Consider the following 25,410-nt stretch of genomic DNA (forward strand, 5'->3'; position numbering starts at 1 on the left):
GTGAAAGCCAAACAGCCACGCAAATTTTAACACCAAAGCCCGTTACGGAATTTGTGTTTAGGAAGCTCCACTTGAAGTGATCTTGGAACTAAGGTCTCATGAAGACCAGCAGTGATCTGCGCTGGCTGGGACTGAGATCCACTTCAATTTGCCTTGCCATTAAGCTGCATTGAAAGCCCTCATAGAAACTGGTAGCCACGAGGGGAATTTAGAAGTTTGCCAAGCAGAGAAATCAAAGGAACTACGAACTGTAATTTTTAAAAATGTTAAACCATCTCCATTATTTTTGCCAGAGATACAGATATGCTTTATTTAACTGATTTCATTGACTTCATTTCTCTTTCTTGCACGTCATCACCCAGTCTCTTTCGGGGAGCATTTGTTCATTTTGCACAATATACACTTACGGTTTCCCCTCACTCAGAATCCTGTTCATTAGAAGTCCTTATTCATTGTGCTAGAGTTGGAGGCAAGTCTCATTGCAATCTCTAGGGAGAAGTGACATGGAATGTAAGTCTGTTATACAAATCTTCTCCCAGTTAATATCTGAACCAAAAAAGAAAAAGTTTTCTATATGAGTAAAAATAATCTTATCTAGTTATTAAATATTACAGCACCACTATGCTGCAAAAAGTTTAGCTGTTGGTTCAAGCTATTTATGATACTTAAAAGCCATTCTTTGAAAATTCGAATTTGAAATTTTTACTCATCTAAACCAAACTGCCCTACAATTATTTCTAATTCATAAGGAATGACCTTGATTCAGACCTGGGAAGGAGGTCAGAAAGGAGAATTTCAGGGGAGGTGATATTAATAAAATGTTCAGGGAGGCAGGTGGGTGGAGGGTGGGGTGGTGGTGGAGTACGGATGTGTGGAAAGGCTTCAAGGGGTGGAAGGGAGGGAGGGAGGGAAGAAAGGCAAGCAGGGAATACAGAAGTTAGGTACAGATGGTGGCTGAGTGCAGGCAGAGACGGATGAAACAGCAAGGCTGAGGCTGCTTCTGAAAGGTCTCATGGGCTGTGCTAAGACGTTTGGGTTCCTTCTGGAGGGCAACACGAGTCATTGAGAGGTGTAGCTCCAAGGAATCATTTAATCAGATTTGCTTTTTAGAAAGCTCACCCTGGCTGCCCTTTGGCAAAAGGACAGGAGAGGAGGAAGCCCGCAGGTACAGGGCCCAGTTAGGGTCTGTGGCAAAATCCAGAAGATGGAGGCAGCTGCTCAAGGCCGTGACCATGGAAAGAAGTGGAGGGAGGCAGGAGTCTGGGGTTTTCTGGTGAGTTGGATGCCGATAATATGAAGGAGAGGAAAGAGCCAGGGGTGGTCCCTGGGGACTGGCTTGGGTGACAGGCAGAGGGCTGTGCTGGTCACTGATCAGAGAGTGCAGGAGGAGGAGCCAAATCCAGGAAAAGTGGGCCCACGTGAGGTGCTATGGGCATCTGAGTTGGTTACCTAACTAGTGGCTAGATAATGAAGAGAGGTTGGGGCTAGAGAGAGAGATTCGGGCGACCACCACGTGTGGCTGGTAACTGCACCCAGGGAAGAGTTACAGACACCCCGGAAGAGGCGGTGTGTGAGATGAGAAAGATCTGGACACGGGACCTTGTGGGACAGCAACATTTAGGGAGCGAACAGGAAGACCAGCCCACAAAGGATAGAGAAGGAGCAACCAGAGACCCTGAGGTGACCCAGGGGATGGTGATGTCATGGGAACCAGGAGAAGACTAATTTTGTGAGAGATGCTGTCTTACCACAACATTTTCAGATTATAAACATACATGATACACAACAGGCTTCTTATTGGAGGAACATGACGTATTTACTAAGCCATAGCCTACATCTTCTTATTCCATCGCTAGACTTCTCCATGATCCTCAACCCAGTGAGCATGTCTTCTGCATCCTCGACCTATCACATACACAAATTCTGCACCAAAATGGAATAAAAGCATTCAGACCACTTCTAAAACCATGACGGCTTTCATTGTCACTAACGGCCTTCCTACAAAGCCCTATGTTCGTAGTTTGGTTTACCCAAAACCTGCCCTGCAAAAGTGTTCTCTCCAGGGCTCTGTACACATTGCTGATGGTGCTGACAGGCACAGATGCTTAGCAGAAAGACTGGGGGAAGGGGGCACTAGATTAGGTATCAAGCAGCTGGAAGATGACAGGGTGGAGAAACCAAGAAGAAAGGGAACTGTGAAAATGTAGGTGGAGGTGGACAACGATGATAATGATAACAAAGTGGAAACTTAGGATCCAGATGTCCCGCTGCCTGTGGACAGGGTGGCAAGGAGCACTTGTAGCCAAACAGCATGAAAACTGCTCTAGAATTAACAGCAGTAACTCCCATTGGTATATGAGTCTCCGGTTGACAAAGCTCTTGGATGACTGATGACCCATTCGAGATCAAGAGCAACCCAGTGAGGCAGGTGTACGGCGTTGACCTCACTGGTGAGGAAACCAAGGGGTGGGGTGGGACTGATGGAGAGATGCCCGCAGTCTCCATGAGAAGATGTGGAAGTTCTCTGATGCAAGGGCTGAGGAAAGTTGCAGACTCTGCTACACAGAGCAGAAGGAAGGCATCATGAAGACCCACTGCAGACCACTGAGGAGGTGACTCGCTTTTCTGGAGACTCTATGTCAGGAACCTGCTCATCTGGTTCAGACATCTGGACACAAAACGACCCCGGCGGATCTCTGAGCTCTGCCTGTGAGGCCTGGGGAATCAAAGATCTGCCCCTGTCCCTCCAAGGACTGGGCCCCAGGGCTGCCAAAGTCAACTGCTACACCCAGCGGCAGAGAGGCTCAAGTGACTTGTCCAAGGTCATGCTGCTGGTAAGTGGCAGGGCTGTGCCTTCACCCTCTGGCCGCTTGAGTCTAAGTCAGATGCTCTTTGTGCGTCACCAAATAGGATGATGAGCGACGCAGGCACTCATCTGCTCCCATGCTCCATGATTTAAGTTGAGTGCCCAGGCCCAGGGACGTTCAGCCTCACCCTCCTTCTTCTCCTTCAAATAAACTTGGAAGACTATATTCATTTTGGGGTGCTATATTACTGGAGAGAGGTTGACAAATTTGCACGCATGTGGAAAAATATGACAGCAATGGTGAAGGTGGTGGAAATGTTAATATTACAACTGAGCTTGAGTTATAATAATAATAAATGTTGCTATGCCCACAGCTGAGGAGGGATGACCTTGTGGAGACATACTAGCTGACTTCGAAAACAGCAAGGCTGTCACAGAGAAGAGAAATTAGACATCTCAGAATGGGGCTGGAGGGCCGAAGTTGCAGATAAGGAGCTCTTTGTTTAATGTAAGTAAGAAGGTCTGACAAGTCACAGCCACCCTACAGTGCAATGATGTGCCCCATGAGGGAGTGACTGCAATGACAGTTAAGATATTTGAACCGAAGGAAATGACTACCGGAGCTGGTATCACCTTTCTTCTTTCAGTAAGACAACTTCCTTCCTCTTGTCACACGTTTTAGCAGGGATCGTGGCTACCCACTTTTCCTATCCTCCCTCGCAGCTGGGTAGCTGAGTGTGGCATATGCCTGAGTTCTTGGTCCTGGGAAGGGGAACAGGACTTTGGTAACTTTTGCATCACTCGCTTCAAAAAACATCCCTTGCCCTCACTTTTCCTCTCTCTCTTCTTCTGGGCTAGTGTGACAGAGGAAGAGCCAGGGAGCTTTGTCCACACAGGCAAGGACAACACTGTAGCACAAGGCAGAGCAACAAGACGTGCCCCAGGGTCACCTGCTGACCCTGGACCACAAGCCTAACCAGGTACGGTTCCACGAGGGAAAGAGATACTGGTTTAGCTTGAGCCTCCGTAGTTTTGAGTCTCCCTGTTAGAGTGGTTTAGCCGGTGTCCCAACCAAAATAACTCTCTCTTGGAGATGAACGTATGACTCAGGTATTATATAAGTGTTTGTGAGCAATGATTTCTGTAATCTTATAATTCTGCATCCCCCCAACAAACTTGTCTCCTGTCTTCCAAAACCAGTTGTCCCGACAGTCCCTACCATAGTCAAACATCATCACTCCATTGTGTCCGTGACCTCATTTTTATAAAGTACCAAGGTTCAAAAAAGTCAAGAATTGTTGTCTCCCACTTTCTTTTATCCCTTTATCAAGTTTGTTCCCAAGGCTCATCTTCTTTTCCTTTAAAGAAAACATCCTCTGCAAAAATACAGATGATAAAGAAACTTTAAAGTTCTCTTTGTGGTTATTTAAACTTAAAGATTGGTTAAAAAAAAAAGTGATGCATTATTTAGCCTGCGTGTGATAACATTCTTCTGCAATTGTTTATTTTCCCTTAGGGGAGAAAAATCAGAAGCCAGGCCTTACTGAAGTTGAAGGTTTGGATAACACAAACGTGTTTTGGCTCAAAATGCATCAGGAATCCAACATAATTTTGTTATTTGGTCCACACACCCAGCCAGAAGAATATTCTGGTGTATTAAGTGCATCTCTCTCTAAGTATAATAAAGTAGTCGAATTGATGAAATGTGATTCTTGCCTCTGCGCTTGGGTCCTAGGAGGAAATAAGCCAGTGACAGATGGACCTCTAATTCTGTCCCATAGATAGAGACGACATTTTTATTTCAATTTCCATCTCTCTAGCTTTTGTTTTTCCTCTTATTTATAATGCCCTTTCCTCTCACCTCCTAATTCATGCAAACTCTGTAGATTCTTCAAGATTTTGCTCTATAATTTTCCTTCTCTTAATTTATCCAGTAAATCTGTCGTATTTGACTCTGAACCTCAGGTAGTTGCTAATAACTGGTCCATATTTCATTTTTATCCACAGTAGCTGCTCCATGTCTCATGTTTTCTTTGAAACCCTTCTTTTTCTAGATGTTCAATACACAGATTTGAAGCATGGATAATTAAAAGATAGAAATCTATTGCCCCACTGATGGGAAGCAATTCATAAGGATGAATGAATTTGGTTTTCCCACCAGAAGACTTTTCAAAAAGAAAGGCTTTTGTGAATTTTGAGCTTTGCTATTAGCAGCACTTATACTGAGCATAAAGGTCCTCATTTCATTTCATAACTGCATAATTTGGAAATTACTCAGAACAGCTCTTCCTCAATTTTTTAAAATCAGGGGTCAACTAAAAACATTGCCCTTAGTTTCTCCAGCCCGTCTTTCTTGAATCTCCTCACATGAAACACATTTTAAATCCTTGTTAGCTCTTGAGTTTTTAGCTCCGTTAAATTTCTGTCAACACATTCTTTTTTTTTCATGGAAATAGACAATTACACTTTCTGTACACCACTATCAACACAGAAAAAAAAATGAAGATGGAAAACTACTATTCAACAAATAACTCGTAAAGTCTCTCAAAGCAGTTTCCCTTCAAAGCACAGACGTACGAGAAGGCGTATTTCAGCAAAGGAATGCTCCGCGTCCGAGGGAAAGTGGCATTTATTTGAGGCCGTAATATTTCATCGGGCTTCTGGAGCCGCTGATTCAGAACGAACAGCTCCTTTCTAATTTATAGCATGTTCGTCATGTCTGGCTGCCTGTTTAGCTGAAGGAGCCCGTCCTGGGAGAGAATTCATTTGGCTCCTGGAGGAGTCCAAGGAGGGACTAAGTAGGGATGCTGAGATAGGCACTTCAAGCAAAACAGATTGGAATTCAAACCGTCTTAGATCAAGGGCTTATTTTAACCTGCAAGATATACTTAGGAAAGGATCTCACCCATCCACAGTACTCCTCTAACCCTTAGTTTTGCAGTTTTTCAGCTTACACATACTTCCCCCTAGGAATAGGAAAATCTCAAAAGGGAAATACGTGGGCTGAACTTTATAAGCTAAAGTGCAAAGTAATGAATGCTTAAGGGAAACAGGGAGGCTTGGGGAAATTGAGAAACAGACTATAACGTAGTGGAATATTTACTGTTTCCCACTGGCTTAGAAAAAGACAATTTTTCCCTCTGGCAAGGTGGATCTCACCCCCTCGGATGTGAGCCTCCTGCTGTGGCCCCACCTCCCCATCCCAAGACTGGTTGGCTGGAGATGAAGGCGGAATGACTTTAGCTCCCGCTCCTCCGAGCAGGCAGCCAGGGGCTGCAAGGAGGTGCTCTGGGCGGTTGTTGATGGAAGCCCTTTCTGAGGGGCCTTCTGAATCCCTACGGAGAGTGGTGCCTAAGCTGTTCTCTCTGCCCACCAGTGATGTTCTCTGCCCCTAGATGTTATCTTAGATCTCTCCTGGGATCACCCGTTGTGTAAACGACTCACAGTTGCTGATCTGGGAACAACAAAAGGACAACCTCTGAGAGACAATATTAAAGAACTCTCCCCTCCCATCCAAGAAAGAAAAGTTACACATCCTTTTTAGCAGCATTTAGAAATGAAGTGTAAAATTAAAATTTCTAGATGTGACCTTTTTCTCTTAAGGTTTTACTTTTAAATCATTTTGGGGATGAAGTCTCCTTTGAAACATATGATGTAAATTCCTCCCTGCCTCGGGAGAGTCTACTGGACCAATGCCTGGCCTCTTGCTGTGATCCACGGCGTCATTAGGGGCATCGGCCCTTCACCCTGGGCGGTAACTAAGTCAGGGTCTCGGGCTGGGGACACAGGTCAGGCCGTCGGGTATCTCCCAGTGCTTCTGGGCTGTAATATCTCTCGACCTCCTGAGCTGCTTTTTATATTTATTTTGCGTCTCATGTCCACAATTACTTCAATTATTTATTGACTCTTGTTGATGCTTTTCTCGTGTGTGCAAAATCCCTCTGCTCATTAATTTCCAGTCTGTTATACAACAGAGCTCAGAAGGACAGGCTGATTTTCTGTGGGGTGAGACTGTGATTACAGGTCTGTCCAATCTGGAAAGTTCATGGATCTGAGCTTATATACACGGGGTGCTTAGTGACCCTTTTCTTCTGCTTCTTCATTTGTTCTTTTATTTCAGTTGGGTTTCAATTACTCAGACTATTGGGTGAGTGCCTTTCATATCTATGACACAACTTGTTGGGACCAAATGCTGGATCTTTGGGCTCAGAGCCTGTATGTCACTCACAAACCAAGAAGGTAGAGCAAACCTTACCTTTTTGTAGAGACTCCTCAGATCTCGGTACTGCCACATGCTGTTTAGGACCTGAGATGCGGCCTTGACCACCTTTGGAGAGTGTCTGATAAAGACAAGACAGGACAGGGAACTGTATTCAATTTCCTGTAATGAGCTATAATGGAAAATAATCTGAAAACATGTGTGTATATATATATATATATATACATACACACACACACACACACATATGTATGTGCGTAACTTGAATTGCTTTGCTGTACACCTGAAACTAACATGGTAAATAGACTACACTTCAAAAAAAAAATTAGTAAAATAAAACAAAATAAAATTAAAAAAAAGACAGGACACGCAAGATGGTGAGTGGGACAGCTGGGCTTCAAATTGACCCTGACTTGTCAGGAAACAGCCAGTATAAAACAAATAAAAGCCTCTTGGCTTTTCTGGCTCTTTTCCTTTGTCCAGCCTGGACAGAGCAGGGGATGGTTGTAACCAGTCTCCAGCCTCATTCTCACACTCCCCACCCCCAGCCCCACGAGGGTGAGAGACAGGAATGCATTACAATTTGGCAAAGAATTTTCAAAGTGCAAACCCAAGAGCATGGCACTGAGTCAGAATGCAGATTTAGTGTTTGACTACAAAACAGAACAGAAAGAAGAGAAAAACAACCAATGACCAGGAAGGGCCAGATTTGGGGGTTTTGATGGCAGTGTTGTTTATTTAAGCTGTTCACATCCTCAAATGAAGCACGGGAATGTGTGCAGTGTTGGCTCCAGGGGCCTGAGGCATTGCAGGGAGCTGCTCTCCATGCCCAAGCACAAGAGATGGCGGGGAAGGCTGATGTGCACACACACCGCACACATGCCTCTCACATTCACACAGAGGAATGCTCATTGACGAGCATCTATAAATAAAACCCTTCAAACAATTAAAGTTCTGTACTCTGGGACATAGTGACAAACTAAAGAGTCACATAAACCTTTGGACTAGTGTTTATCTTTTTTTTTTTTTTCCTAGGCATGGCTTTGAAATCCCCATGAAACTATAAGTAAGTATCTTTTAGTTGGTTAGTGCCAAGCTGCATCACAAAACAGACACCAGGTCAATAAATCTGTGCCAGTTTAATTCGATCAAATTTTTGGAAGTCATTTTGACTCGTGGTGAGGGGAAATATTAACTATCTACAAAGCCTTTGTTTCAATGGGCTGGTTCCAACTGCACAACTCCAGGGCCTGCTGGTGACTTTGGCCTATCTCAAGGGCTGGCACACTTTTTCTATAAAGGGTCAGATAATAAATACTCTTGGGTTTGTGGGCCATATGGCCTTGGTCACAGCTACTCAACTCTGCCATTGCAGGACTGGAGGAGTCATAAATAATACATAAATGGATGGGTGGCTGTGTTTTCCATTCCAACGTTATTTCCAAGAATGGGTGGAATCTGGCCTGTGGGTTGCAGTTTGCTGACTCCTGGTCTATGTGGTGACTCGGGGCAGGACATAACCATTCATGAGGACTCCAATGTGAAGTCCACCTCTGAAACTGACCCACGGTGCAGTGACTCATAGATTCCTTGAACAAAATATCGGAACTGAGGTCAAAAATGCTTTTGACATAAAATGGTCTTTGAAATGGAAAGTGAGCAGATGGTTAGCTGGGATCAGGCTGACATTGGATTTGAGATCCAGAGTAAATGGATATGTGAGAACATGAATTTTGTAATGAAATTATGGGATGCTACTACATAGTCAATGAAATGACTGCTAATTTCCTGGGTCTTCACATTTGCAATGTAGATCAACTACATTTAAGGTTTCTTCATCCATTTACTTACTGGAAACAGTAACAGTCAGTATTATTATTGCTGACTTGGAATTCAATTTGGGCTGTGTTTGAAAACCTGTTAGTTGTATCACATACTTTTACAAGAAAAAAATTAAGCATTCTTGTAAATTTCAAAAACTTTTTTCTCTGAGAGACAAGCTATATTCAAGTAACATACAAATTCTCTTTTACTAAAATGTCGGTTGCTACATGATTTCACATTTATGCTGGTATCATGGTCGAAATGTAATATTAAATTCTTTTGACTTAGAGACAGAGAATTTTAGGTCATTTCATGGATACAGATAGAGGCAAACTTTATCCTTTTTAAAAATTGAATTATAATTGAGCTACAGCACTACGTGAGTTCCTGCTGATCTGATATTTGTATATATTATAACATGATCACAACAATAACTCTAGTTCCGTCTGTCACTATACAATTATTACAATATTATTGACTCTATTGCACATGCTGTACATTTCAACCCTATGATTAGTTTATTTTGCAACTGGACTTTTCTATCTCTTAACCTCCCTCACCTATTTAGCTCATCCCCACATCCATCTCTCCTCTGGCAACATCCTTTTTGTTCCCTGTATCTATGAGTCTCTTTCTGGTTTTTTATGTTTGTTCTTCTGTTTTGTTTTTTAGATTCTGCATCTAAGTGAAATCATATGGTATCTGTCTATCTCTGACATTTCACTTAGCATATCTTCTACATCCATCCATACTGTTGCAAATGGCAGGGTTTTTTATTATTTTTTATGGGCAAATAATATTCTGTTATATATATATACCACATCCTCATTATCCATTCATCTATTGATGAGAACTTAGGGTGTTTCCATATATTTCCTACTGTAAATAATGCTGCAATGAACACTGAAGTGCATACATCTTTTCTAATTAGTGTTTTTGCTTTCTTTGAAAAATATCCAGAACTGGAATTACTGGGTTGTATGGTAGTTCTACTTTTAATTTTTTGAGGAACCTCCATACTGTTTTCCATAGTGACTGCACCAACAGTGCATGAAGGCTCCTTTTTTCCCCATATCCTTGATGACACTTGTTATTTCTTGTCCTCTTGATAATAGCCATTCTGACAGGTGTGAGGTGATATCTCACTGTGGTTTTGATTTGCATTTTCCTGATGATTAATGATGTTGAGCATCTTTTCACGTGTCTGTTGGCCATCTGTATGGCTTCTTTGGAAAAATGCCTATTCAGGTCCTATGCCTAGTTTTTAATTGGGTTGAGTTTTTTTTGGTTTTTTTTTTTGATATTGAGTTGTATGAGCTGTTTATATATTTTGGATATAAATCCCTTATTGGTCATATCATTTACAAATATTTTCTTCCATTCAGTAGGTTGCCTTTTCATTTTGTCTGTAGTTTCCTTTGCTGTGTAAAGGCTTTTAGGTTTAATTAGGTCCCATTTGTTTATTTTTGCTTTAGTTTCCTTTGCTTGAGAAGATACAACCCCTAAATATTGCTACAACTTACAAACAAAGAGTGTTCTGCCTGTGTTTTCTGCTAGTAGTTTTAGGTTTCTGGTCTTGTATTTAGATCTTTAATGAATTTTGAGCTTAGTTTTGTATATGGCATGAAAAAGTAGTCCATTTTGAGTCTTTAGCACATAGCTGTCCAGTTAGTTTTCCTAACACCATTTATGGAAGAGGCTGTCTTTCCCCCATTATATATTCTTGCCTCTCTTGTCGTAGATCAATTGCCCATACGTGCGTGGGTTTATTTTTAGTCTCTCTATTCTGTTCCATTGATCTATGTGTCTTTTTGCGTCAGTACCATACTGTTTTGATTACTGTAACTTTGTAGTATAGCCTGATGACAGGGTGTGTAATACCTCCAGCTTTGTCCTTTATTCTCAAGATAGCTTGGGCTTTGGGGATCTTTTTGTAGCTCCACATAAATTTAAGTATTATTTGTTCTAGTTCTGTTAAAAACATTGTGGGTATTTTCTTAGGGATTGCATTAAATCTGTAGATTGCTTTGTATGAATTCTTCCAATCCATGAACACAAGATATCTTTCCATTTCCTTGTATTATCTTCAGTTTCCTCCATCAGTTTTATAAATTTCAGAGCACAGGTCTTTCACCTCCTTGGTTAAGTTTATTCCTAGGTGTTTTATACGTGTTGATGTGACTTTAAATGGGATTATTTTCTTGATTTCTGATATTTCATTATTAGTGTATAGAAAAGCAGCAGACCTGGTATATTAATCTTTATTACTTCTAACAGTTTTGGGGTGGGGCTTTTAGGGTTTTCTACATATAGTATTATGTCATCTGCAAGTAGTGACCATTTACATCTTCCCTTCCAATCTGAATGCTTTCTATTTCTTTTTCTTGTTGAGTGCTGTGGCTAAGGCTTCCAATACTATGTTGGATAGAAGTGGTAAGAGTGGGCATCTTTGTTTTGTTCCTGATTTTAGAGGAAAAATTTTCAGCTTTTCACCATTGAGTATCATATTACCTGTGGGTATATACCCACTTTGATGAACGGTTTTATCATAAATGGATGTTGAATTTTTTTGAATGCTTTTTCTGTGTCTATTGAGGCGATTGTATGCTTTTTATACTTCATTTTGTTAACATGGTGTATCACGTTGATTAATTTGTTGAATCGTTCTTGCATTCCTGCGATAAATCCCACCTGACTGTGGTGTATGATTCTTTCTATATATTGTTGAATTTGGTTTGCTTATATTTTGTTGAGGATTTCTGCATCTAAATTCATTAGATATACTGGCCAGTAATTTTCTTTCTTTCTTTCTCTCTCTCTCTCTCTTTCTTTTTTTTTTTTTTTGGTATCTTTTCTGGTTTTGGTATCAGGGTAAGAGTAGCTCACAGAATGAATCTGGGAGTGTTCCATCTTTTTCATGTTTTGGAATAATTTGAGAAGGATAAGTATCAGCTCTTCTTCATATATTTGGTAGAATTCCACTGTGAAACAGTCCTGGACTGTTGTTTGCTGGGAATTTTCTGATTATTGATTCAGTTTCACTACTAGTGATTGGCCTGTTCAGATGATCTATTTCATACTGATTCAGTTTCAGAAGACTGTATGTTTCCAGGAATTTATGCATTTCATCTAGGTTTTCCAATTTGTTGGCGTATACTGTTTGTTAGTATTCTCTTATGATTTTCTGTATCCTGATGTCATTGGTGGTACTTTTCCCTCTTTCATTTCTTATTTCATTTATTTGGCCACTTTCTCTTTCTTAATGGGCCTAGTTAAAGGCTTGTCATTTTATTTATCTTTTCAAAAAAACAGCTCTTGGTTTCATTAATCTTTTCTTGTTTTTATTTTATTTATTTCTGCTCTGATCTTTATTATTTCCCTCCTTCTGCTGACTTTGGGCTTTGTTCATTATTCTTTTCCTAATTCCTTTACATGGTAGGTTAGATTATTTATTTGATATTATTCTTATTTCTTGAGGTAAGCTTGTATCACTATAAACCTCCCTCTTAGAACTGCTTCTGCTGCATCCCATAGATTTTGGAAGTTGTGCTTTTAAGTTTTTAAGTTCATTTGTCTTGGGATATTTTCTGGTTCCTTTTTTGATTTCTTTCTTGACTGTTTGGCTTTTTAGCAGCATGTTATTTAGTCTCCACGTGTTTGTTTTCCCCATTTTTCTTTCTGCAGTTAATTTCTAGTTTCATAGTGTTGTGGTTGGAAAAGATACTTGATACAATTTCTATCCTTTTAAATATGTTGAGATGTATTTTGTAGCCTAGCATGTAATCTATGTGCACTTGAAAAGAACATTTATTCTGCTTTTTTGGGATTGAATGTCCTGTAGATATCTATTAAGTCCAACTGGTCTAATGTGTCACTTAAGGCCACTCTTTTCTTACTGATTTTCTGTCTGGATGATCTGTCCATTGATGTAAATGAGGTGTTCAAGTCCCCTACTATTATTGTATTATTGTCTATTTCTCCCTTTAAGTCTAGTAATACTTACTTTATATAATTAGGTGCTCCTTTATTGGGTGCATATATGTTAATGAATGTTATATCCTCTTCTTGTATTGATCCCTTTATCATTATATAATGCCCTCCTTTGTCTTTTGTTACAGACATTGTTTTAAAGTCTACTTTGTCTGATATAAGTATTGCTATCCCAGCTTTCCTTTCATTTCCATTTGCAAGGAATATCTTTTCTATCCTCTCACTTTGTCTCTGTGTGCTGTTACCTCTAATGTGAGGTTTTTGTAGGCAGCATATAGAAGATTTTTTTTCTTTAATCCTATCAGCCACTCTGTATCTTTTGATTGGAACAATTAGTCTATTGACATGTAAAGTGATTATTGTTAGGTATGTACTTATTGCCAATTGTTACTTGTTTACTGGTTGTTTTCATAGGTCTTCTGTGTTCTTTTACTCTTCTTGTAGTCACTTCTCTTGTGGTTTAATGATATTCTTCAGTACTATGTTTGTATTCCTTTCTGTCTAGTTTTTGTGTATTTATTGTGGGTTTTTGGTGAGTGGTTACCATGTGGTTCATATATGTTGACCTATAACTATATCTACTTGTTTTAAATTGATATTCACTTAAGCTCAAACACATTCTAAATGATTTACATTTTTTACTCCCTTCACCCATGTTTGATGTTTTTGATGTTATATTTTACATTTTCATGACTGTTCCTTAAATGTTCATTGTAGTTACAGTTGATTTCAAAATTTTTGTCTTTTAATCTTTGTACTGGCTTATTTAAGTAGTTGATCCTCAGTCCTTTCTATGTATTTGCCTTTCCTAGTCAGATTTTCCTTTTCCTATAGATTCCAACTTCTTTTCCACTTAGAGAAGACCCTTTATCATTTCTTTTATTATAGGTTTAGTACTGATGAACTCTTTTAGCTTTTGCTTGTCTGAGAAGTTCTTTATCTCTCCTTCTGTCTAAATGATAACTGTGCTGTGCAGAGTATCCTCTGTTGTAGGTTTTTTCCTTTCAGTACTTTAAATACATCATGCTACCTTCCTTCTGGCCTGCAAGGTTTCTGCAGAAAAATCAGTTGATAGCCTTATGGGAGTTCCCTCGTATGTGACTCTTTTTCTATTGCTGCTTTTAGAATTCTCTCTTTAACTTTAACCACTTTGACTATGATATGCCTTGGTGTGGGTCCCTTTGGGTTTATCTTGTTTGGGACTCTCTGTGATTCCTGTATTTGGATTTGTTTCCTTCATCAGTTTTGGGAAGTTTTCAGCCATAGTTTCTTCAAATACATTTTCTACCCCTTTATCTCTCTCCTCCTTCTGGGACCCCTGCAATGCAAATGTTAGTATGCTTGATGTTGTCTCACAGGTCACTTAAAACTATCCTCATTTAAAAATTTTGTTTTTCTTTTTGCTGTTCTGATTGGGTGATTTCCATTTTTCTATCTTCCAGATCACTTAAGCATTCTTCTGTATCATCTAGTCTACTGTTATTTCCTTCCAGTATATTTTTCATTTCAGTTATTATTTTCCTCACATCTGACTGGTTATTTTTTATATTTTCTAGTTCCTTGTTAAATTTCTTGCTGTGTTCATCTATTCTCTTCCCATGTTCAGTTAGCATTCTTATTACTATTGCTTTGAACTCTTTATGTGGTAAATTATTTATCTCTTTTTCATTAGGGTATTTTAAGGGTCTTTTCTTGTGCTTTCACTTGAAACATATTCTTCTGTCTTCATTTTGTTTAGCTTTCTCTGTCTCTATGAGATTAGATTAAACAGTTACCTTTCCTGGTCTTGGATGGGAGCATCCCTATGTAATCTGCATGTATTCAGTGGATTTGGTGGGAGAGCTGTATCTGAAGTGAGCATGGATCACTTCTTCCCCTGGGGTGTGCTGGCAGCTACCACCTTGTTGGGAGGTATGGCTGGAGATGGAAGAATCAGAGCCAGAGCCATGTGTGAACCAGGGCTTCTCCTGTGCTCAGTGGTGGTTTCCACCCTATCAGGGGCTGGGCCCAGGCCCAAAAGTTCCATTCCCTCTGAGTGTGCCCACTCTCTTTGGCAATGGTGGCCTCTACCCTAGTGGAGAGCAGTGCTGGAGCAAGAGGGACTGGAGCAGGTGGCCAGTATGGGCTGGGGTACAATCTGTGACAGTTCCAGTGAGCTGGTCAGAGCCCCAGATAGTCTTCAATCTGTTGCCTCTGTGTTTATGCTGTTAATGGCTGCCTTTGCTCTGTTCACAGGCAGGGTCAGGTCTGAGCTGGCTCCATTCTAAGTGTGTGTACTCTTCTTGGCAACGGCACCTTCACTCTAGTGGAGAGCAGCACTGGAGCAAGAGGGGCTGGCACAGGTTCCCAGTGTGGGCTGTGGTGGCCTTGGGAAACCAGTAAGAGCCCCAGTTTTCAAGCTGTTTCCACTAGCTGTTCCCAGGAGTAAGCAAGTTTGTGCATGTGCTGTTTTTCTTTTTTTCCCACTTTTAAATTCAAACAATTTTTTTTACCCCATGTATCAGGGTTGTTGCATTGCCCTTGAAAGGTCAAAGTAGTCACAGTGCCCTGGAACATTCTTGCGGTAGACAGAAAAATTACCTGCCCAGGACTGTGGCCAGGTGCAGAGTGAGTCTGCGAGTACACATGCTCTTAACAAGCAAAGTCTCAATTTCTTACAGCCCTCCTGTAAGTCCCACTAGTGTTCGAACCAGGGAAGGGGACTTGTCTTCCCAGTGTCAGATCCCAGGCCTGGAGTGCCCCATATGTGGCTCAAACCCATCATTCCCCAGAGAGGATCCCTGAGGCTGTGATATCTCTCTCCTCTTCTATGTCCCTTGCTAAGGGGACAGTTCCTGACCCGATCACATCTCCTCCCTTCCTATCAGACTCTGTGTGTATCTTTCTCTACAGAGTTGGTTGTAAAAGCCTTTCTGCCTGTCTCCAGGTTGTTTTCAGTGAGAGCTGTTCCACATGTAGATGTTTTAATGTGTTTATGGGTGGAGGTGAGTTCAGTGTCTTCCTACTCCACTATCCTTATCTCCCTCCTTCACATTTAGTATTTTTGACTTCGCATTTTATATCTTTTTTGTTTTGTGTATCCCTTAACTACTTATTATGATTTTACTATCTTTGTTTTTTAACCTTCTTACTAGCTTTATAAGTAGTTTATCTCTACAGTTACTGTATATTTGCCTTTATCAGTGAGATTTTTCCTTCGGTAATGTTCATATTTCTAGCTGTGGTCTTTTCTTTTCCACTTAGAGATGTCCTGTTGACATTTCTTATAAAGCCAGTTTAGTAGTGCTGAATTCTTTTGGCTTTTGGCTTTTGGCTTTAAAACTCTTTCTCTTTCCATCAAATCTGAATGACAGCCTTGGTGGGCAGAGTATTCTTGGTTTGTTGAAGTTTTTTTTCCTTTCATTGCTTTGAATATATCATGCCACTCCCTTCTGGCCTGCAAAATTTCTGCTGAAAAGTCATCTGAGAGTCTAATGGGAATTCTTTTGCATTTAATTAGTTGCTTTCCCCTGCTGCTTTTAAGATTCTCTCTTTATCCTTAATTTTTGCCATCTTAATTACAGTGTATCTAAGTGTGGACATCTTGGGGTTCATCTTGTTTGGGACTCTGTTGACTTCCTGGATCAGGATGTCTGTTTTCTTTCCCAGGCTAGGGAAGTTTCAGCTATTATTCCTTCAAATAAGTTCCTCACCCCTTTCTCTCTCCTCTCTTTTCCTTCTGGACCCCTACAATGCGAATGTTACTATGCTTGATGTTGTTCCAAAGGTATCTTAAACTATCCTCATTTTAAAAATTTCTTTGATCTCTTCAGCTCAGATGATTTCCATTACCCTGTCTTCAAGTTTGCTGATCCACTCTTCTGTATCATCGAATTTACTGTTGATTCTTTCTAGTGTATTTTTATTTCAGTTACTGTATTCTTCAGGTGTATTTGGTTCTTCTTTATATTTTCTAATGTTTGTTAAAGGTCTCACTGTGTTCATCCATTCTTCTCCTGAGCATCCTTATAATCATTATCTTGAACTCTTTGTTGGGTAGATTGTTTATCTCCACTTAGTTCTTCTTCCGGGGTTTTATTTTGTTCTTTTATTTGGAACATATTCCTCTGTCGTCTCATTTTGCTTACTTCTCTGTTTTCATTTCCATGTATCATGTAGGTCTGTTACATTTCTTGATCTTGGAGGAGTTGCCTTATGTAAGAGTTGTCCTGTGGGGCCCAGCAACACGCTCTTCCTCTGAACACCAGACATATATGCTCTAGGGGCACACACTTTGTGAGCTGTGTGGGCCCTTCTTTTGTAGTGGGGCTGACTACTGTGGTGTGTTGGTAGGTGGGGCTGGTCCCTGGCCTGGCTGGCTGCCAGGCACTGCCTGGTGTGGAGGCTGCTGGCCTGCTGGGGGTGGGGCTATGTCCTGGCACAGCTGGCTGGTCCTCCCAGGACTGGGGCAGGCTGGATGGTAGGCAAGTCAGCCTCTGGCACTAATAGACTGAGGGAGGACTCCAAAATCATGCTTGCTAGCTCCAGTGTCCTTGTGGGAGAACTAGCTCCCCAAAATGGCTGCTGCTAGCATCTCTGCCCTCAAGGGGATTCTCAGTTGCCTCTTGCCTCCCTGAGAGGCTCTCCAAGATCAGTAAGCGGGTCTGACCGAGGCTATTCTCAAATGACTGCCTCTGTGCTCAGTTTCAGAGTGCGTGAGATTTTGCGTGAGCCTTTTAAGAGCAGAGTCTGTTTCCTACAGCCTCCGGCTCTCCCATCCGGGGGTTTGTCTTCCTGGTGCTGGAGAGCCCGAGGCTCCTTGGGGAGAACCTTTGCAGCTGTGATTATCCTCACATGCTGTTCTTATATAATCAACGATGAACAAGGATTAAATGCTATGTTTTGCTGTGTTTATCACTGCTAGCTAGATATACGTCTATGACAAAAGTCAAGCAACTCTAGAGGAACATATATTAATATTCAGCAGCGATAATAGAGTTGAAACATATTTAGTATGCAAAAATTCCTCTGATACAGTGTAATTTTTTTTGTACTTCTTGCTTAGTTACAAAATAGAGAGAGACTGTGAATGTGTAATGAATAGCAGCTTTTAACCTCTCAGTTAAAATGCCAATACATCACAGTGTTATAAAAACTTATGAAGGTCAAAGAAACATTACTTTGTTCTTAGACTTTCATTTTGATTCATCCACTAGACCGGTACCATGCAACGTCTACTTGAAAAACTATAACTTTTGATTGAAGGACTTGAACAATTGAGTGCTTCTAACGTGACAAGTGTTTATAACCTCAGCCACAAAACACAATTCCTTACTGACAAGTAACAGTTGAGATTGTTAATGGCTTTTCTGTTTTAAGACAAAATACGGTGACACATTCAACCCTGTTTCCTATATAACTATTAAAATTTGAAAAAACTCAAATGTACTTTTGAAATAGATGGACATGACAAAATGTTCATAATGGGTGTTTAAAATCATGTGAAAAGAATAAGTTATCAAGACTTCAAACTAGTAAGTATAATACTTCTATGAGTCATGAACGATTACACAATGTCTGATCTTCACCAGAGTTGTCAAACTAGGGGTGGCTGAGAATTTCAGTTGGTGCAATTCACTGTGGGTGTTCAGCAGGGCTATTTCAGCATCAGGATTCAGAACAACAGTTCCAATGGTTGTATTGGCAAGACATGGTGAATTACATGGTTCAAACACACTGTGATGGCAACTTGCCAGACTGACTCACTATCATGGCTTCTTTAAGCTTGTGTGTATATAGAAATAAAACATATAAATACCTAAAATGGAGAATCATAGCTACACATGTTTTTTCATCTGTGTTTTCTCATGCTATTGCAAATTAAAAGTTTGAATAATTTTGGAGGGGGGAAGGCGAGTTTGCAAGCATTTTATAAAGTAACTAGAGCAAACTGATACTCCTCCCTTTTCAATGATTAAATCAACTCCAATTCTGAAAACTCTATTTTCCATAAAGCATTCCTGTTTTATTAAAATATGTCTGGAAGGCCATGCGACTCTCAGTGCTACCAGCATGACAGATTTGAGTGACAAATGGTGAGTTTGGCGCTAAGATCCAGAGAAATTCTTCTGGATTCATTCTGTTTTAAGAGCAGTGCTTTAAGAAAAGCAATAATCACACTGAAGTGTAGGTGGGAGATGAAGATATCCCCAGTCATAAAATCTTTGTTTTGATCCCCAAATTAGTCATTATATAGAAAAGAGATAAACCACATAAAAGAATGGATGAGACTGATGAAGCAGGAGAACTGTATCTGGGAAGATGCTTGACTCAAACCAGTTCAATACTTCTTATTAATAAATCCATAAATCCAGACTGTTAACAATGGGGGAAAAAGATAAAGAAAAAAAAGGTATGAAAGAAGTAACTATTCCATAAAGAAATTTTAGTCAATTTAAAGGAATTTTATGAGATTATCTGTAGTGAAAGGAACTTCCCATTAACAGTAATCCAAATGGGAACAGACTTAACAGGACCATTTTTTGGATTGGCAACGTGGATATATACTATTTCATAGATGGTTTCCTCAAGTGAGTTTTTAATTTGTTTAACCAAATAATTTTCTTTGACCATGAGACTGAAAAAGAACATCTTTTCTCTTTAAGGCTCATTTTGCGATGCTTACTGTAATAGGGACGGTCACACAGTTGGAAGGAATTAATATGTGCCAAGCCACCTCCCAAAGCTCTATAGTCTTACAATTCAGAGAATATACTTTATTCTTTGAACGTCTCATGACTGTAGATAAATATACCAGAGTGTTTTTGTGGATTATAGTTTTATTGTGTGTGCATGTGTGTTTGCTTAAGAAAAGCATCAACATACTAACTCTTAATGCTCAAAACAGGGAAGCATTTCAGTTAGAGATTCCACAGGTCTTCTCAAGCTATATAAATAAGAAAACTATGTGGTTTCCTGCCTATGTAGAAGAGCATGTTATTGTAAGTACAGTTTTATAAGGTATAATTCTAGCCAACAGTCTACACTGCACAATTATTACATGGGTCCAGTGGGGCTTTCCTACTTGATATAGAAAAGTATTCGGATCCCAATACTGAATTGTTGATTGAGCCTATTTGGAGGTCTCAGGGCGCTTAAAAAGAAGCCCTGAGATTCCTTTTGTAATGCAATGCTAATACCCTGAATTAAATGAAATGTGAGTATTTCCAAAAAGTCTCAAAGTGCATCGCTCACAGCCTTTAATAATGAAAAAAAATTATTTAGCATTTAGATGTAAAGGAATAAGGGGGGCAGAGAATGAAAAGTCAAGAAGTAGACCCTTGATAACAAAAGGTTTACCCTTTTAACCTTATTTGATTACATTGAGGAACTTCCAGGAGACGAAGTTTAATTAAGGTTAGTGAATGTGAAATTGACAGCTCGCTGATACACTGACACTCTGGCTTGTGAAGATATGTTTTGGTTGCGTACAGTTAAGATAGCACTGATTCTTCAATCAAACCTGGGACATTCCTCTTCGTGGTGGTGTGGTTACTTTGACAGGACCCTCATCTCTCTTTATTCCGTTGGCATAAAAGCCCTCCTTCCTCTCTGCCCATCATTCCCTCTGCCTGCAAAATTTCTATTCAGCCTTCAGGGTTTGATTATTACTTGTTCCAGGAAGTATTTTAAGACAGCCCCTCCCTCAGTTTTGGATTGGAAAGCATGGGCATAGTGACTTGTTAAATGATCCGTCCCATACGCACAGGTGGTGAGGGAGGGTGCTGGGTTAGCACCGAGTTCCCTCTGACTCCACACACCCCCTGTGTGATGACTCGCTGGGCAGAACAAAAGGATGTAGATACACCGTCAACACTTGGGCTTGTAACCACTGAGGAACAACCGCCACAAAATACCTTCATGTATCCAGGTTGCCTCTCCCACACTGGAGGAACACACTAGTCACTAGACTGGACGCTGGATTGGCAAGTCTATCTTACCAACATCACAGGAGCCACCAAGTCATGAGTTATTTCTCAAATCAAAATTATCAGTAAAATCAGCTTTCCTTGTGCAGTGGGATGACTGGAAAGCATCTGCTGTTCTCCTCCTCTCGATTATGCAAGGGCTTTCTAGCGGTGTTCAATAGTGTTATCCGTAACCAGGGGACATCAGGGGCACACTTAGGACCAATTCTACCAAAACCAATTCTATGTGACACGCTGTCACCGGCTGACTTACTTGTCTCCTTTGCTTTTGGATATGCCGACCAACTTCTCAATGCCGCCGGCATCCCGTAAGGCCTTGGCGTTCTCCATGTTCTTGGTGATCACTTCGTGCAGGGTGCAGCAGACCGCTGTCACTGTGTCGTCCGACATGGCCTTGCTCGCCACGTTGTTGCTGTTGTTCCCACCCGGGAGCCTGTGGACCAGGTCTCGCATGGCGTACTTGCCTTTGGCAAAGAAAATGAAGGGAAGAGTTGAAATGCAGCCAAAACGGAGAAAGAGGGCAGAGGGAGAGGTGGGGACGGGAGGCAAAAAGAGAACACAAGAAGCCACGTTAGTGCAGAGTAGTCTGTTCCCCATCGCTGAATGTTCTCGATGTGGACACACACACAGAGAAGACAGTATTTCCTCCTGGGGGATGCATGGACTGTTGGTGCTGGAAGGATGTGGGATTGACTCTCTGGGCAAGTTATTTCATGCCTCTAAGCCTCAGCTTTTTAAATTGTAAAACAAGAATGATAATGGTACCCACCTTACAAGGTTATTGTGAGGATTAAATGAGTAAATGTGTGTGAAGCATTTAACACATGGTGATGTCAATGGACTCAAGACCCAGTAGAAGTTAGCTAGAAGTAGGCTCCTGCTTGTTCTTCACCAAAGTCAAGAAAACATATGGTAGTTCTAACATAACCTCAAAAATGCCCTGAATGGAGGTATGCTGGGACGTGTATTATTTAACAAATAAAAGTCAAAACACAAAAATGTATGCATATATGACATCTGCATTCTGGTCCCTACAAAGCAAAGAGAAACTGTTAAAGGAGGGGAGAAAAGCTTGACAAATAATAGATAAAACTAGGGGCCCTTTGACATGGGGTAACAGGATGATCTGCTTGTCTCTCTGATGGGGATGCTATTGAATGATTCTATCGTATCACATTTACTAATTTGACATTTTACTTCCTGCGGGAAAAAATTAAATAAAATACAACTTTGTCTCCTTAATTTGCTTTATCCTTATTCATCATGCTCCTCCCAATGACAGAGGTGCTTCCAATGACATCTTTATGGAGTAAGGGAGTGCTTTACTTCGCAAAGCAACATAAGCGTTACCAATAACCCTGCAAGACAATTAATCCATCCCACCTGCAGATTCCAATGCTGTTCCATTAATTTACTTCTGGAACTAAGTAAATGAGTGCCTGTAGCAAAGTTGGCTGTTCTTAAATGTTTCAGGTGGAATTGGCACATGTCCAAAGTTAAATTCCTTCCTTGTCTCCCATCCCCCAAGTAGACATATTTAGGTAGCTCCTGAAAGCCATTTGAAATATTTTTCTTCCACACACGTCTCTAAAGGATAACTTCTTTTGCTGTTTAATTCTCTGGCACGTGACACTTGAGGGCCGGAAATGGAACCCCATGGGAGGAGGCAATGCCATCTTGATTCCAGGGAGGAAGAAATAAAACATAACCTTTGTAATTTTGGTACCTGCTCTTATCCCATGTTTAAGAGGCTTATTTTAGCTTGGACAGAAAAAGAATGCTGATGTCTAAATTACTACAATAAGAGTGTCATCATTCACTTGATGACAGCTGAAAAATGTCTGACAAAAATGCTTTGCCTGAAAACCCCCAAATGTAGCATATTTATTTTCCAATGACAGCGTTTAAAACAGACTGGAGATCCTTTGTACAAGAGTAGTCTTCTGAGCAACTTGCTTTATCTATTTATCATTAAATCACACTCAACTCTGGCTAAGAGTTTCGTTTTGTTGAGCTCAGCACACTGGCGACTTTATCATTAAATCCCACAAACCACTGTCAGACAAACTTGAATTCATTGATGCGAGAAGACGGTGGGTCCTTCTTTAGCAGGGAAGTGACGGAGGAAGGAAACAGTAAATCCTTTCAATCATCGTGCACACGGGAGCACTCCCACTCCTTAATGAGCACGGAAGACTGGTTTTGCAACCTTGGATGTTGTCAAGATTGAGAACAAAAACAAGGAGAGGGAGAGGATTCGGCTGCAGCATTTTTTTTTTTTTTAAGATTTTGTTATCTTCCTTAAAAAAAATTATGACAGACACAGTTTCATAGCTTCCCAACTCGTGAGCCCTGAATGAGAGACAAGGTGTCCCCATAGGGTCCAGGTGGCAGGAACTACCACTTCCCCAGAGCAGCCTTTTCGACTTGCCCCAGGGCGTGGTACCAATACCATCGTTTTCCACATGAACCACAGCCTGGAAAAGAGCAGGAGTCACTGCTGTATACATGGGCACAGGGACATGAAGGGCGCCTAGGGCTCGGCGGTGCTTTGGGAGGTGATGGCGTGGGTTGGGATGCTGTGTGGATGCAGAGGACATCATAAGAGCACAGGTCTCACCCAATGGTTGAGCCTGGCATGAGACAGAAGAGCTTCCCATCACAGAACGAACTGCTGAGGCCTGAGAAAGGGGCAGTGGCACCACCAACCACTGCAGACTGGGGACCACTCCCTCTTCCTCTGGATTTAACTCAGTTTAAAAACAAAGTAACTGATCTGACACAGACCAAAAGCCATAGAGTGACTCCTGCTGGTGATACCACCTGGCGGGGTGACTAATATTTCAGGACAAAAAACAAGGACTCACGACTACAAAGAGTTGGCCATGAGGGGACCGGAGACAGGAGAGCAGCCATGATGGGGAATCCTCAGACAAGGCTTGGAGTCCAGTGAAACGCTGGAAAGAGGATTCCGAAATTTCTAGCTGGGACAATGAGGTGGGTAGTGAAAACCGAGTGAATCCTAAAGGTTTAATAATAATGGACATGTTGGATTTCTATTTTCCTTTTCCACACAAAGAAAAATATGCATAATTAGTAAAAATTAGATGGGAGAATCATGCTGCAAAAATCTCATGGGAGACAAGCAGGTCATCGGGTTCAAAAGACACTTTGATTTGTGAAAACAAAGTGACTGCCTTGCCCTGCCTCCATCTGGAATAGGTATTTTTCATTATCCATTCTCATTGCATCCTATGCTACAACACAATGCTCCCTGAGATGAAAACAAAACAAACAACAGCTCCGCCGCCACTACCAACAAAAAGGTCACCCTGTCTCGCTCAAATTCTCAACGGGAATGAATCCTTGGACCACTTCTTCGAAGTTACTTAGTCTATAAGCAAAACAATTTTACCTCTGACTTTTGCAATTCTGATATAACTACTGGAGATATTGCATTAAAAAACCCTGCTGTTTCTATCAATACAGACCAACTGTAACTTTGTGACTTTGCTACCATTCCTCCCCTGTGTGTTTGTAAACTGCACGTAAAAACGATTTTCTCTTTATGGTTCTTTTTGGGAGTCTTTACATTTAGAGTTGGGCACAGGAAGGTGTGTGGACAGACTCAGGAGAGCTAACAAACTGTGTTGCCCCAGAAGGGGGCTCCTTGTAGAGTTCTTGTGGGATGTCTGCGCTCGGGTAACAGCTTGACTCTTGCAGACTACGCCTGTTTCTGTGTTGTTTGTTTATATCTGTTCCTATTTCTATTTCAGGACTAAGCCTATTTCTGGTATTGATTTGTGTGCTGTCACTTGGTTCCCCCATTGGTGGCAGCAATATTGAGTGGTGGTTTTCTGGTCTAACCACCTGTGCACTCCCGAGTCCCTTCCCATGCTAATGGTACATCACTCTGAATCACTGATACCGTCCTCTGTATAGCTGGGCTTTGTGATGCAACATGGTAAACTCAAATCTCTCAATCCAGCTTTAGAGAAGAGATATTTAAAAAAAAATGTCAGCTGGAACGGAGAACAGCCCTGGATGAGGAACATTGTGCCTCCTTCATCTGTGAGGTCTTGGTACCTCCTTGGCTTCCCTGTTTCTGGAGCTGTTAAAACTGACCTCTGAGTTTGTGCTAAGATGCTCTAAATTAATTTTTTTTTCAGTTTTTTTAATGGTCTTAAAAAAACGCATAGTAGAAATTCACCATCTTGCCCATTTGAAGTGGGCAGTTCAGGGATATTAAGTAAACTCATACTGTTGTGCCACCATCACCACCGTGTAGCTCCAGAACTCTTTTCCTCTTGCAAAACTGAAACTCTTTTAAACCATTAAATAACTCCTGGTCCCTCCAGCCCCCTACAACCAACATTCTACTTTCTATCTCTATGATTTTGACTACTCTACCCAACTCCACACAAGTGGAATCATATAGTGTATGTCTTTATTTTGCTTAGCATAATGTCTTCACGCTTCATCCATACTGTAGAAAATACCAGAATTTCCTTGCTTTTTAAGTCTGAATGACATCCCATTGTATGCACATCCATTCATCTGCTGGTGGGCACTTGGGTTGCTTCTTCACTTTAGTCATTGTGAAT

At 41.0% G+C, this 25,410-nt stretch overlaps 1 protein-coding gene and 1 non-coding gene across 4 annotated transcripts in view; both read right to left on the reverse strand.

Annotated features, from left to right (window-relative positions):
- Positions 1-25,410, reverse strand: part of CTNND2 (catenin delta 2) — an 886,845-nt gene that overhangs the window by 34,723 nt on the left and 826,712 nt on the right. For all 3 annotated transcript variants that reach the window (XM_032470087.1, XM_032470083.1, XM_032470094.1), the window contains exons 17-18: positions 21,060-21,270; positions 7,062-7,146 (exon numbers count right to left, since the gene is read on the reverse strand). In XM_032470087.1, the coding sequence (XP_032325978.1) occupies positions 7,062-7,146; positions 21,060-21,270 (296 nt within the window). The remainder of the gene's footprint in view (positions 1-7,061; positions 7,147-21,059; positions 21,271-25,410) is intronic.
- Positions 15,331-15,456, reverse strand: LOC116662863. Its single transcript, XR_004318953.1, has one exon. It is a non-coding gene; the product is annotated as a small nucleolar RNA SNORA77 (small nucleolar RNA).

The sequence above is a fragment of the Camelus ferus genome, chromosome 3 (assembly GCF_009834535.1).
Source record: "Camelus ferus isolate YT-003-E chromosome 3, BCGSAC_Cfer_1.0, whole genome shotgun sequence".
Lineage (NCBI taxonomy): Eukaryota > Metazoa > Chordata > Mammalia > Artiodactyla > Camelidae > Camelus > Camelus ferus.